Raw genomic sequence first — 14017 nt, 5'->3', positions numbered from 1 at the left:
CCTCTTGTCTCCCCTGCCCGGGCCTTTCAGCCCCTGATTGCGAATGTGCCAGCTGAGGAATCGGAGAATTCGGTGCCAGCAGGCTGCTTTCAGGCATGGAAACCCAGCGTTTTGCAGGGTGGCTGGTTCATTTTTTCCTTTTTTTTTTTTTCTCTGATCATGCATCCTAGGAGGTGGTGGAGGGGTTGGAGGCAGATCCGAGGGTCTTTGCCAGGGTGTTTTTCCAGTGACGTGGAGGTGTTATTGGCATGTGGGTGGGGTCATAAATGGAGGCCTTGGTGCTCCCGTCATGGACTGTGGTCCTGGTTCTGTGTCCCCAGGCAGTGCTTTGCCTAGTTCTTCTATAATCACATCACACAGGGGTCCCAGAGCTCTGGCTTTTGGAACCAGCCCTCTTTGGGGGAATAATGTTGGTTTAAACAGAGCTTGTCCCGAAGTTTAATCTGTGCTGCTCAGGATGTGGGACAGGGCACTGCCCTTACGTGACCTTGTACCCTTAGTTCCTGGAAATGGATTTGTACCCCATTTCCTTCTCACAGTAGATTTTCACTATTTCTCATTCAGGAAAAAAAAAAAAAAATTTAAACTCGTGATTCTTTTTTAGCCAAGGAATCTAGTTGCATCTTAGCTGGAGGATGATGTGGGTGAGGATGAAACACTGAGATTTCATGGCTGAAAACTGGCATATCGTCTCATTTTTAAATGCTCAATGTACCCACACCCCTTGTAGCTTTTGTCGTTGTGTGTTGAATTCTTTGTCGTCAAACCTGCGGTTGCAGGAAACTGTGCTTCTCAGGGACTTGCCTGTGTGTTTAAGGAAATGTTTTAATACTTCTGTGCAGGGCTTTCCTTTATCCAAATAACTGCTGTTCTTTGCATCATTGCACCTGAAACGTAAAATCTTAATCCTTGGGAATATGGAAAATGATCTGTAAGATCTCAGCCAGGCTGAGCCTGCTGGAATTATGCTTTCCTTGCAAACATTTAAAGGAAGACACACCTCAGACGCAGCCTCCTCCCGCCTCTGCTTCATAATGTTGGGGTTTGGTTGCTGACCACTGTAGCAGCCTTCAAATGATAAATCCTAGGTGACACTCGGTTGGTTTTCTTTTGGCGGTGGTGTAATTCTGGGCAGTGTGAAAGGGTCTGTGTCTCACGGTAATACGGTAAAGAATCCATGTGGACTCAAGCAATGCAGTCACTCGTTTGATTTGTACCCAAAGTGCCGTCTCCGAGCCAGATTTCTACATTGGCCAGGCGTCAGGCTGCAGACCTGGCCCATTGCTCCCAGTACCTCTTGCTCTAGAACCATGAGTGAGATTTTTTTTTTCCCTTTTTATCCTGCCTGCCTGTTCACATTTAATTTGTTCTTAGCCATGTGCAGTGGATTAACATTTCATCAGGGTGGATTAAGATGGAATTGACATTAAAGCAGTCTTTTTCTATTTTCCTCCTGTCATTTTTAGGCCATCAGGGGCAGGGGGCGGGGGCCCCTTTAGGGCAGGAGGAGGGGGTGCGGGGCGGGGGAGGGCAGTGCTCCTCCCAAAAGTGAGGACGAGGGAGATAAGCCCGAGCCGCGGGGTGAAAATAATTCCCAGTTGCAGGTCGGGGGCCTGGATGGAGCCCGCAGTCGGCTTCATCAGTCTGATGAGATGTCACATGGAACAAAAGCTTTAGGGGTTTTATTTAGCTCCTAATCCGCACGCTGAGAGAGCCGAGGTCCATGTGAGCACACTGGCCGGGAGGGGGGCGGCCGGGCTGGATGCAGCCTCCTTTCTGGCCTGAGCCGTAGGAATAGACCTCTGGTGCTACCTTTGGAGAGTGAGGCAAAAGTTACTGTGAGTGTTGTGTTTTGTCTACTAAGGTTTCGGAGGATTAATAATTTAGGCCGTACTTTGAAATAGAAAACCCAGTTGGTTGTTCTGCTGTCTCGGAAGGGTTAGAATCCAGCCAGGTCTGGTTTTGATGTATGTAATTGAAGATTTATAAAGAAAGGCTTCCTCTTCGGCCTCGGCCACAGTCATTTTTTTTCCGATGCCGGTTCCCAGCAGGCATATAAATATTGGTCGATCTCAGAGCTGGGATGCTGCCGGGTGGTACGCGGGCCCCTGGGAGATCGCCGAGCCTCCGGGGAGGAGAAACTCATTGACGGACGGAGGCGGAGAGGGCCCTTGGCACGAGCGGCTGAACCCTGGGCTGCAGGATGTCTCCATGCCCGGGGCCGCCGAGCCCGGCCTCTACCGGGAAGCCTTCTACGACTCGGTGGCCGGAAGGAAGAGCTCCGTTCCCGACTTGGCCCTTTACGACAGCAGACAGGCGGTGATGTCGGCTCGCGGAGCCCTGCTGCCGCGGGATTACTGCAGTGACCCGGCCGCAGCCCCCCGGGCGCCCAGAGAGCCCCGGCACCACCGCGACCTGGGAGTCGGCCGGCTGCTGCCAGGTTACGGAGCCCCGGGCAGCAGGATGACGTGGGAGCCAGTGCCAGGCCAGGTCCCCGCCCTGCAGGACTCTGGTCCCAGCTACCGGGATCCCGGAGGTAAAACGGTCCCTCAGGGGCAGCGATCGCAGAGCCGGGCCCCATCACCCGCAAGGTACACTGGGGAGCCAGTGGATGGCAGGTATGCGGCAGAGGCACCCATCTACCCTGCCAGCCAGGTCTACAACGATGTGGGCGAAAGGCCTGTGGATTCTGCCCTTGCCAGGCAGGTGGCCCCCACGTGCCTGGTCGTGGACCCCAGTGCCGTTGCTGCCTCCGAGGTGGCCACGGGGACAGTTCCGGGCACCCTGAACCGAGGCTATGGGCCTGCCCGGGAAAGCGCCCACCCCAGGATGGCTTACGAGGATTGCGAGGCTGACCTGTCCGCCTTCCGGGGACCTGGCGGTGGGAAGAGGAGCGTGATGCCTGAGTTTCTGGCCCTCTTGCGGGCGGAGGGCGTGGCGGAGGCCACACTGGTGGCCCTGCTGCAGCAGGGCTTCGACTCCCCAGCTGTTCTGGCCACGATGGAGGACACGGATGTCAAGTGTGTGGCGCCCAACCTGGGCCAGGCCCGCGTCCTGAGCCGCCTGGCCAGCAGCTGCCGGACGGAGATGCAGCTGCGCCGGCAGGGCCGCGGGGGCCCCCTGCCCCGGACACGCTCCAGCAGCTTCAGCCACCGAGGCGAGCTGCACGGTGACCTGTCTGCTCTGGGCGCCTCGGCCCTGCAGCCCCCGCCGGTGGGTCCCCTGCAGGCGGCGTCTCCCCGGGCAGGAGACCACGCTCGCCGGCCCGCCAGCGCGCCGTCCCAGCATCTCCTAGAGACGGCAGCTACCTACTCTGCCCCTGGTGTGGGCGCCCAGGCCCCCCACTTTCCCCCCAACTCTGGGTACAGCTCTCCCACCCCTTGCGCCCTCACAGCGCGGCTGGGCCCCGCGTACCCCCTGCAGGCCGGGGTGGCCTTGACCAACCCGGGCCCCAGGACAGCCTACTCCACGGCGTACACGGTGCCCATGGAACTGCTGAAGCGGGAGTGCAGGGTGGCCGCGTCCCCCCTGCCCAGCCCTCACGGCAGCCCCCAGCTCCTGCGGAAGCCCGGCGTCCCCGTGGAGCCCTCCACCCTGCCACCGGCCAGCCAGAGCCTCCACACACCTCACCCGCCCTACCAGAAGGTGGCCCGGCGGACGGGGGCCCCTATCATCGTGTCCACCATGCTCACACCGGAACCAAGTAATGCCCTTTCCTTGCTGGGGACCTTGAGGGCCACTGGGGGCGGAGGTTTGAACATGGGGCAGGTGGTTGTTGCTCTCTGGACAAGCCCGGGGAGACCAGGTCCACTCCCTGATGGCCTCTCAGGCACACACACACACACACACACACACACACACACACACGCCCACACACACACACACACACGCCCACACACCCCAAACAGCACTGCGACCAGCGAGCCAGCTGACAAGGCTTCTCTTGGGTGAGACGGGTTTGCAGTCCAGGTGCACCCACTGGGATGGCATTGCCTCCCCAGCCTCTAGGACTCAGGTTGATTTGTGCTTTTCCCTTGATGGTGAGGATGGCGAGGAAACACAGCTGTGTGGAGGCAGAAATCCCCAAACCATTCAGAACGGGATGAAGCCGTCAGCTCACAGGGGTGGCGTTTTCTGCAGTTCACATTCAGTGGCTCTGGAAGAGGCAGGGTGTTTCTCCAGGGCTTCCCTTAGATCGTGCGGCGTTCAAGTGAAGGGCGTTAGAGCGAGGGACGCACCTCCGCAGCATCAGAGGTAGGAGTTTTCACTGCGGAGTCAGAACGGGTGTGCTTCCAGACTTGTGTGTTCAACAAAGCAAGATGTTGAAATCCCTTAGAACTCCCTGTTTCAAAAACAGACTCAGCCTCGCAGATTGGAAGACACAGTTGGGAATTCTGCTTACTGCTCGGAATGAAAGTATTTCCAAGTGGAGCGGAGAGAGAACGATCCTAGCTGGTTCTCTTTAACACATGAAACAGGTGGGACCAAATGCACGTGTTTCCCGGGGCGTTTGTCTCGAGTTCCAGGTGGACATCCTCTGAGCCACACTTCGGAAGTTTTGTTTCTATTCTAGAGTCTTTACTGGCCATTTAAGCTGTAAACCAGCTTTCTTCCTGTCCTCCCCTTGTCTTCCCAACATAATTTAGAAAACGAAATCCTTTTTCAATGAATGCTTCTTTTCTGAATAACTAACATTGTAGGATAGAGATGGTGAGATGAAAATTGGGGGTGAAAATGAGATGTGCCTTTTTGAAAGTACCTATGTGTAGCTGTGGGTGGGTCTGGGAGCCTGATCCCGCCTTATGTTTATCTGTTATGTTGGTGGAGCTGGTGGTGATTTGGCTATTAATAGGCTGATGGCTGTTGTTGCTTTATGAGGTGCCCCCACCTACGTTTTTTTGTTTTGTTTTGTTTTGTTTTTCTTATTTCTAAAGGGACGTTGGACTGGCTGGATTTTCCTGTTATCTCTCACTGTAGAGTCTGGTTTTGTCTCCTGTATGGATTTTTTTTTTTTTTTAAACCCTTATCACAAAATTTATTTGACTTTTTTTTTTTTTTAAATCAGTGTGTGACAGGCAAAAAGTCAGATAATGTTTCCCAGGGCCCATGCCTTCCCCCTCACAGTCAAACATTCTTTCTTTGCAACCAACTAATTTGCATGGCGATGACATTTGTTGCTTCAGTAATTTCATCTGATAATGGCCGGGCTTGCAAAGCGGATCTGAAAACATATTCCTTAATTATGTGTTGCTAAGCAACGGGAGGGTTTGGTCATAATCACAGAAAGATTATCTCCCCGCTGAAGTCCTGGAAAGGTTTTGCTGAAGGAGGACCTGTTAAATTGCCTTATTTTCTTCTTTTTCTGTTGATTTTGCACTGCCTCCTAACAGAAACAGCCACTGTTATTTGGATACGGGGTGAGGGATCTTATTTAAGTTGTTTGGAGTGTGATTTTGTTAACACGCGGTTTTGCAGGCCAGGGGATATTGATTTTTGTTTCATTTGCATGGCAGCAAGCCAGTGCCCAGAAGTCTGCCAGCAAATAAATTTCTCTGTCAGATGATCTATCCCATAGCAGTGGTGCCTCTCATTCCTTCTCGTGTGTCATTGTAGCCCTCCCCGAAAGCAGTGCAGAAGGGACCAGCAGGGTGGGAGCTTTGAGCCGCTATAAATGGCATTTTGTGTGGCAGGCTTCATGAAGTCAAGAGCCAGATTGAGATCTGCTGGCACCCGAAGTCTCCCTCCAGGCCGTGGCTCTGCTCCCGAGAGGATAACATTTACGGCTACAGAAAGCCCCGAAGACCTCGGGTCTAGGAACCTGAAGCTCGCGGGGGCAGCCCCTCCGCCTGGGCTTCTGAGCTGAGCCGAAATGGGGGACGCGATCCTTAAATCCAGATGGAGCCGCCTGGGTCGTTTGCCGCCCAACCAGCACGAATAAATCTCTATTCAGGTCTCCCTCTAACTCCCTCTGATCTGGAGGGGGCGGATGCTGGCAAGTGGACCCTCCCTTTGGGGGGCGAGCTGCGCGCTTTTGCAGGGAGGGGGTGGGTGCCGATTTGTGCGTGCTTGGTTTTGTTTTTGTGTGCTTTGGATCTTTGCATTTTTTTGACTCTTGCACATTTTTCAAGGTGACTTTCTATTTACAGTTATGACAAAACATTGGCTGTCTGTCCCCTGCGTTGTACGATGCATCCTTGAGTGGATGTTTTCATTGATGATTTGCTTTTCTCTGCCCCCGAACTGCCTGCCTCATCTTGGTTGCTGCCTTTGTTGGTATAAATAACAGGCTCCCGTTTGCTAGTCTGTGGACCGGGCAGTGGAGGGTGACCAGGTGAGGCGAGGCCCCAGGACAGCCCCCAGCCCCCGAGCCCTGGGATTAGTCGGGCCCCATGTCAGACCCGCGTGAGTGTCGGCGCCTGGTGGGTCTCCTGCCGTTTACACACTGACCTGCTTGACTGCGGCACAAGCCTCGGAACCTTCTGGCCGTGGCTGGAACCCAGCGATGTCTCCCCCACCCCCACCCCACTCACTGCTCACGTGGTGTCAACCACGGCCAAGGATTTGCTGTCACCCTCGGCCTCAGTGTGACGGGTGCAGCGTGTAAACAGCAGCTCTGCAGCCATCTTCACGGTGTCGCCGTCCCCAAACACAGCAGCACGCAGAGGCTGCAGGGGCTCAGCCAGGAGCAGACCCCTCGCGCGCGCTCAGAGCTCCTGCTGGGAGACACGCAGCCCCAGCCCACTTTCAGTTTCCTTCCAGGCATTTTTCTGGATGCAACTCGATTGATGAGGTGCGTTTGTGACCCCTTCTAGTTGCTGGGGCACTGCCCAAAGACCCTTCAGGACAGGGCCAGGGTGGTTGGGGGTCTGCAGTGGCAGAGGCTGGTTGTGTGACTGTGCTGTCACCAGGCCTGGTCACTTTGTGGCAGTGTTTGATGTGGTGCTGACATCCCAGCCCTGCTCACCAGGTCTCCTGGAGAGGAAGTCACATCAGAATCAGATGGGGGATCGTTCCTGTTGGGCCCTCGCCCTCCTGGGGACTCCTCACGTGTCCTTGCCTTTGTGCATGCAGATCTGTGCTGGGGAGGTGGCTCCAGCCCATTCCCTGGTTTTGAGGGTGATAACCCCCGCAACTGCCAGCCTGGAGGAGGTCACCGAGAGGCCTCAAAGATACCGTCCCACCAAACCAGTTGATCACATCCGCTCCCCACCCCCAAAGCAGAGCCAGCCCAAAGAGGGTGAGGTCGGCCAGCCCCCGCCCTGTCACGTGTAGGAGCTGGGTGTGGGGACGGTGCCCCCGAGCTGGCCCTGCAGAGCAGCAAGATGTTGAAGCAGCTCTTCCACCGAAGAGCCCCGTGTTGTCAGGATCCTGCAGCCTAAGTGGCTGTGCAGGGCCGGGACCCCCACCGGGGCTGCTGTGCAGGACCGGGTCCCTGAGTACAGACCACTGGCAGGGCAGGCCTGAGCTCGGCCAGTTCCCTCAGCATCGTTCTGGGCCTGGGGGGAGATGTTTGGCCCCCAGCCTGGTCTTCAAGTGCATCTCCTCTGCCTGCACCTCTCCCCGCCCCAGTTAATACAGTTAACTGAGGTTAAGGACAGTTACTTGCTGTGAAACAAGAGTCGGGATAGGGACACGATGGGGGAGCCTGCAAGGCCTCGGAAAAGCACCCCCCAGGAGCCTTTTACACCAGCCGGGAAGGATGAGCACAGAGCTCAAACTCCGGGGTGACTGTCAAACTGCAAACAGGGGGGTTGGGCAGGGTGTGGCTGCTGCCTGAGCCAGTGCGGGGTGGTTGTGTGCGTGAGACATGCAGCCCACAGAGGCAGGTAAGGGCTGGCTGTGACTCTGGGGCGTCTCCCAGGCTTTTCTTGTAGAGTGATATGTCCGCCACCACTGAGAATCCCAGCCTCGTGGGGCTGGAAGGGGAGCCGGCGAGGCCCAGCTGGCAGGTCTCCCCTCTGGCCAGGTCCCTTCTCTCCCAGTCTCCCTTCCTGCTGGAGCCCCGAGAGGGAACCTGCACTCCCGCGATGTTGGCAGGTGGGGAGGCCCTTCCAAATAAAGCACCTGGAACAAGCCCAAGGTCAGCAGAGGGGACGGCCTCTGGGGTTGCGTGGCCTCCGGGGTTGCGTGCGTACTTGGTTGGCCTTTGGGGCTGGCCACGTGCGTGGGGTTGGAGTCGACGGTGCCCTCCGGCTCACGGTGCCCCTTCTCGGGTGCCCCTTCGCCTGGGCCTGCAGTGACACCAGTGCTTTTGTCCTTTGTCATTGTTTCTTGGCCACTTCTCAGGCCGGACTCTGGGCTGAGACCCGGCTTCTCCTGCAGCCCCCTGGCCCTCAGAACTGCCTCCTCTGACCCTGGGGACTTGGTCCTTCTGGGCCCGGAGGGCAGCATTAAGGGGAGCAGGGTCCACGCTGGGGCAGAGGTCGCACCACCAGGCCTGGGTCATCAACAACCCTTTCGCAGAACTGGGCATCCGGCCGTTCCTGTCAAGCCCCCTCTGCTTGGCGTCCCACCCCCACCCTGAGAGCGTTCACTCCCGCTCTCGGGGGCGCGTGTCATGGGATGAGGGGTGTAGTCTCCGGGGACTTGGTTTGAACCCCCCCCCCCCCCCCCCCCGTTCTCTGCCTCGTAGGCTGGAAGGCCCCCAGCCCTTGCTGGTGAAATGGCCCCCTGGTACCTGCAGGGCTCTGAGGGCAGTGAGAGTTTTCTGCCCGATGTCGTCATGAAGTTGCTCCTTGCTGTGTTTTTCCACAAGTCAGTTTAAAGGAACTGATTCCTGTTCTCACGGGGGTAGATGAGCCCTGCCCCAGCTGCTGTCACTAGACCCTCTTGGTGTGGCCTGAGCGGCCCCATGATGCCCAGCACAGGCTGGCCCTGCCTGCTTATCTCTCGTTGGGCATCGTCCCCAGGTTTAGAAAGTGGCTCCACGCAGGAGCGAGGCCTTGGGAAGCTGCCTGTTGGACACAGCTTTTTGGTCTTTTAGATAATAGTTTTGTGTATTCGTATCTCTTCCCAAACTCCTCCCCCAGGGATGGTTCACTCTGAAATCTGTGAAAGAGGTGGCAGTCTGGTCCATGGCACAGGCCAGGTTTTCCAGCAAGTTCTGCAGAGTGGGAGGCACAAGTGCCTGAGCCTAGTCCACAGACAAGACCAGGCGAGGCCAACAGATGTCTTTACCTGGTTGCTCTCTCCCGTGACCCTTGCTTTTGGGTGTCCGGCCAAGACTCCACGCTGGGCTTCTTGCACTTGAACTCTCCTGGGTGGACCTAGGTGGGCCTTGGGCCCAGGAAGCAAACCGCGGGGTCCGCGCCGGCTTTCCGTACCCGGTCCTTGATGTGCAGATACGTCTCCCTTCCTGTGGTTGTCTTTTCATGTCCTTGGTATTGTCCGTGAGGCTCGCAGGCTTTGACATTGATGATGCCATTTCTTTTCCCCCCTCTCTGGTTGCTTGTGGATTTGGTGTCCTCATTCAAGGTCTTGAAGATTTGTGCCTGCTTTCTTCCTGAGGCTTTTGTAGTGTCAGCTCTTCCACTTTTGAAGCTGGAGTGAGGTGGGGTTCCCACCGCATCATCCTTGTTGTGCCAGCACCGTTTGCTTTGTTTTCAGGGAGCTGAGCTGGGTGAGGTTGGGTCTCACTTAGTAACAATTTTTTCCAAGAGAAAAACCAACAGAAATTAAACATCGAAGATTCTCAGGTGTTTGGAACCTATTTCCTGTGCCCAAGGTTGTATGAGGTTGCCCAAGGTTGTATGAAATATTCCAAAGATATTTCGCAGGTTTCTGGCTACTGCATGGGATTTTGTGAAAGGGAAACAGTGTTTAATCTGTAACTGATTAGCCCACGTTAGCAACTCAGCACTGGAATGTAATGAAGTGAAACACACTGCTGTAGGGTGTGTTTACCCCATCTGAGGCTCACTTATACAAAGAACTTTCTTAGTTGTTTTTCTCGTAAAGGAGAAACCACAAAGATTGTTCACTTCACCTGCTCCCTCCTGCTCGGGGAACGGGAAGGTACGGGGCAGTGAAATCGATCCACCGTGGTGCCCAGCAGAGGAATGATACAGCCGTTGCCATTGTTCGGGGAGCACAGAAGCCAAAGCTGTAAACACTCGTCCCCACGGAGAGGGCGGGCCGCGTGTTCTCTGAGCACCGTTGAGAATTGATCCCAGAAGGGAGAGTGGCCCAGTTCCTCCTTTAAACGTGGGAGCGCTTGGTGAGGGAACTCCAGTGCCGCGTGTCTACCAGTCACAGGCCTCTGTGCCGAGCTCCCGGGTATGGTTCCCGTATGCCCCCTGCAAGTGTGGGAAGTGCTGGGGGGGGGCCGTGGGAAATGGGGCCTCTCCCAACACAGACTTGATAGGATCACGTCGCCCCCTGCAGGGCTCGCGGGGGAGCCAGCCTCGAGGGAATCCAGCACTTATCCAGCCCAGTAGATACTTGTAAATGTCACTCTTGGACCAGGAATTGCCATCCAAATTTGCAGGAGGAATCTCAGGATTCCCCCTTTGAAGGCGACAAATCCGAGGCTCCGAGAGGTTAGCCGTCTTCCCCTGGTCACACAGCAGGGCAGGGACTCAACCCAGCCTGTCTGACTCCAGACTTGGGCCTAGTCGCTGTGTCAGGATAAACCACCAAGCACAGCACAGCGCTGTAGACAGCATGGGAAGCTCAGCAGTGGTGGGAAGTCGGGGAGGGGGGCCCATGCTGGAGGCCAAGGTCAGTGTCAGCGGGAGGAGTCCCAGGGTGCTCCAAGGCTCCCTTCCCTGGGTGTGATAGTGGGGAGACAGGCACACGCATCCCCAGGGAGCCCTGCAGGGGGCGGCCCAGCCTTTGCACATGGATGGGGAGCCTGGGTGGCATCCAGGGCACCCACAGGGCTGTGCGTGGGTCCGTGCTGCTCTACCTCAGAGCCAGATCCAGTTGCTCTGCACGGTGCTGCTTTCCAAGAGTCAAGGGAATTAATTCTTCTGGGTGATTAAATGGAATGCAGACTGTTCTTTGGTCTTAAGAGGATTTACGCCTGAGTGTCAGGAAGGGCTCCAACACACACAAGGGCAAAATCGAGTAGATGGAAAAGTACATGCGGGAAACGAAGCAAGGTGACCAGGGCCAGAGCACAGGGAGCGTGCCCTGCAGTCCTGTGCACCAGGGCGGGTGAGAATTTCACTTGGAGCTTCCTGGCAACCAAAGTAAAGTGGGAAATGAGATCCCTTGCAAGATTTACATTGTGCCTAAGATGGGACCAGGGAGCCCATTGCTCCAAAAAAACAGCTTACGGAGCAGTCACAAGCGGCCCTTGAGCACACATCCAAAGACTCAGCATCAGCTCTAGATTTGCAGTGTTCCCTCCGCGTGGTATCTCAACCTGCACTTTCCCTTTCACAGGCTCCAGGTGCTGTGACAACTTCCTGCATCTCATCTAGAAACTTTGTTAACATTTTTACTAGGGCCTCATTCTGTCCAAGTTGCTAAATCAGCTCACAGGCGCTTGTTTGGGGCCCGGCCAGGCTGCTTCTGCAGCTAACAGCTGACTTCCTCCCTGGGTGTCTGCCACTTCCGCAGTCCGGCCCCCGGTGGGCATGGCCAAGTCCGTGGGGAAGTGGAAGGGGCTCTGCCTGGCGGGTTGGATGTTCTCACCAGCAGCCCGGCCCCTTCCCCCTCCACCCACAGTGCTTAAAGCTGACCTCCCAGCCTAACCAACTTCCCTGCTGGGGCGTTTTCTATTAGATGCTTTTTATTCGAAGGAATAAATATGACTTTGTGATGGGTTCTCGTGTCTTCCTGTGAACTGGGCTTTGAGCCTGGATCGCTTTAGAAGTCGTTAGAGTTTAAGAAAAAGTTACAGAGGAAAAGAGCAGGGCGGGGACATCCGACCAGCTGTGGGGCTTGGGAAAATTAGCTTCCTGGCTTCTCTCGGGCCTGAGGGCAGCACGCTTGGCCTCAGCCCACTGGACAGCAGGCCCGTTAGAGGGTCCTTAGGAATCACTCGGTCTTTAGGGTCCCATGAAAAAGGAAGTGAGCTGAAAGCGTTGGCCTTTTTCTGTCTCCATCCCGGCCTTGGCGGCTGCCATACTAAGAAGCAGGGCAGTTTTTGAGTTTTAGGGGTCCTTGGCCCAGGCAATTTGGTTAGAAGAATAAGCCTGGACCCGCCAGGCTCTTCCAGGGCCCCTTAGGGAGGAGGCCATGTCACCTGTTCCTCAGGGGCGCTGGTGGAGTTGAGGTTGGCTCATTGACAGGAGGGCTCCGGGCGCCAAGCGTGCAGGGCTAGGCCTGCTCTCCATGTGACACGTCAGCTGTGGCCCCAGGAGGACCTTGGCCAGGCAGGCCTGCAGAGCCGGGGTCATACCGCTACTGTGCTTTGGAAGGACAGCCCCTTCCAGGCACCAAAAGAGTGGGGTATCCTTGGCCTGGTTGGGAACCCCTCTTAGGGTTTTCCTGGCCCTGCTCTGTCCGATGGTATGAAGCCCACCTACTGGGTGCCAGGCTCACCTGGAAGAGGGGTCAGGGCATGTGATTCATGCTGGGTTGACTGCGGCCTCCCGGGTCCCGCCGAGTCCTGCCTGCCGTGCGAGAGCCAGTCACGCACCATGGCACCCAGGCCAGCACGTGGTCGAGCAGCCCCTGCCTCTGCCAGACTCCTGGCCTCAGTTCATTCCTTTCTCATCTTTATTTCACTTTATTTTTCTCAAACATCCCCTTCTGTTGTTGCCATGGTACATTTTTAGAACTGAGAAATAATCCAACGAAATATCCCATGCCTCCGCTGGCAGGCCCCCCACCGTGGGCAGGGCCTCCCTGGATGTCTCCAAGGCTCAGCCCCGTCACGCCAGGGGGAGACCATGGCTCTGGGCTGCTCGGCCTCCCTGCAGGGTGCGAGTCTCTGCACCCCCGCCACCCAGGGAAGGAGAACAGACTCGGTGCACCTTGCATGCGGCCCTTGGGTTTGCTGCTGGGTTTTGTGTTAAGAGAACCCATGATTGCTCCCCATTCTGGGATGTTTCTCGGGATGGCAAAAAGCACTTCAGAGAGGAGACCCGACCTGGGGGGTCAGAGATGGCTTCCTACTGTGATGCCCTGTCGTCCGCGCCACGAACAAGCTGAGTGTCGAGCGAGTCTCTACACAGTGACAGAGAGAGGTCCGAGGAGCTGGTCTCTGGCTAGGCTCTGTCTGCAGGTGTAGCTAGATGGCCCGGCGGCACCTGTGCCTAAGTGTGTGGGACGTCCCCCTCGGCGAAGCCCTGGAAACAGACAGATGGCACCTGGGAAACTCCCTACGTATGTCTAGGAGGATCCTGGCACTCTGCCATCAGAGGGGGTGGGTCCCAGGCCCGGGGTGGCCTTGTGGCTCTGTTGCTGTCAGGTTGCACAGTGGATCCCCAGGGTGACGTGGTTGTCGCCATGAGGCCCGGGGTTGAGGCCGAGCCACTGGTGGGAGACAGATCTGGGTTTGAGTCTGGCTGCATCATATTCACTCCGCCACCTTGGTCAAGCTCCTCTCACCTTGGCCTCTGCTTCCTCGTGGGTGATACAGCAGCAATCAGGGTTCAAACACGACAGTGCCGGAGGACGGCCCAGCCCAGCAGCCTTTCGAAACAGGACTGGTTTGATCTCTTCATCCTGGCACCGACCATACAAGGCTTTGCCTGCTCACCGTGCCGCAGCTGCCCAAACCTGGGCTTCCATGTGTGGCTCACCTGTGGCCCGTAGGTGATTTTATTGATGCAGTAAAAGTCAATTGAGGAACAATGTCCAAGAGCAGCAGTGCCAGCCGCGGGACTTACAACTTGGGAACGCTGGTGTTTCCAGCTTCCAGGCAGGTCACTGTGAGGTCCAGGCCGATTCCCGTGGAGGAGGGGACTCTGGGCTGCAGGCTGCTGTTGGCATAACCTATCTGCAGGTAAATCTTAGCCGAGGTTGGCCTCTCCGTTGAGCTCCAGAGCAATTCAGGATTTGGAAAGCCGGGCCCTTGAGTTCAGAACCTCAGGGTTCTGGGGCGTGAGCTGGAACCAGAGGT

General features: G+C 56.5%; 1 protein-coding gene across 5 annotated transcripts in view; it reads left to right on the top strand.

The window, feature by feature from the left end:
• Positions 1–14017, top strand: part of CTBP2 (C-terminal binding protein 2) — a 158955-nt gene that overhangs the window by 123084 nt on the left and 21854 nt on the right. The window contains exon 1 of one of the 5 annotated variants that reach the window (XM_047759494.1): positions 1730–3703. The exons of the other annotated variants lie outside the window; for them this stretch is intronic. Coding sequence (XP_047615450.1) covers positions 2035–3703 — 1669 coding nt within the window. The 5' untranslated portion in view covers positions 1730–2034. Of the gene's footprint in view, positions 1–1729; positions 3704–14017 lie in introns of those variants that run through there. 5 annotated transcript variants of the gene reach the window in all.

The sequence above is a fragment of the Phacochoerus africanus genome, chromosome 15, assembly GCF_016906955.1.
Source record: "Phacochoerus africanus isolate WHEZ1 chromosome 15, ROS_Pafr_v1, whole genome shotgun sequence".
Lineage (NCBI taxonomy): Eukaryota > Metazoa > Chordata > Mammalia > Artiodactyla > Suidae > Phacochoerus > Phacochoerus africanus.
Note: the sequence above shows the minus strand (reverse complement) of the source record. Positions and strands in the feature narration are given on the sequence as shown.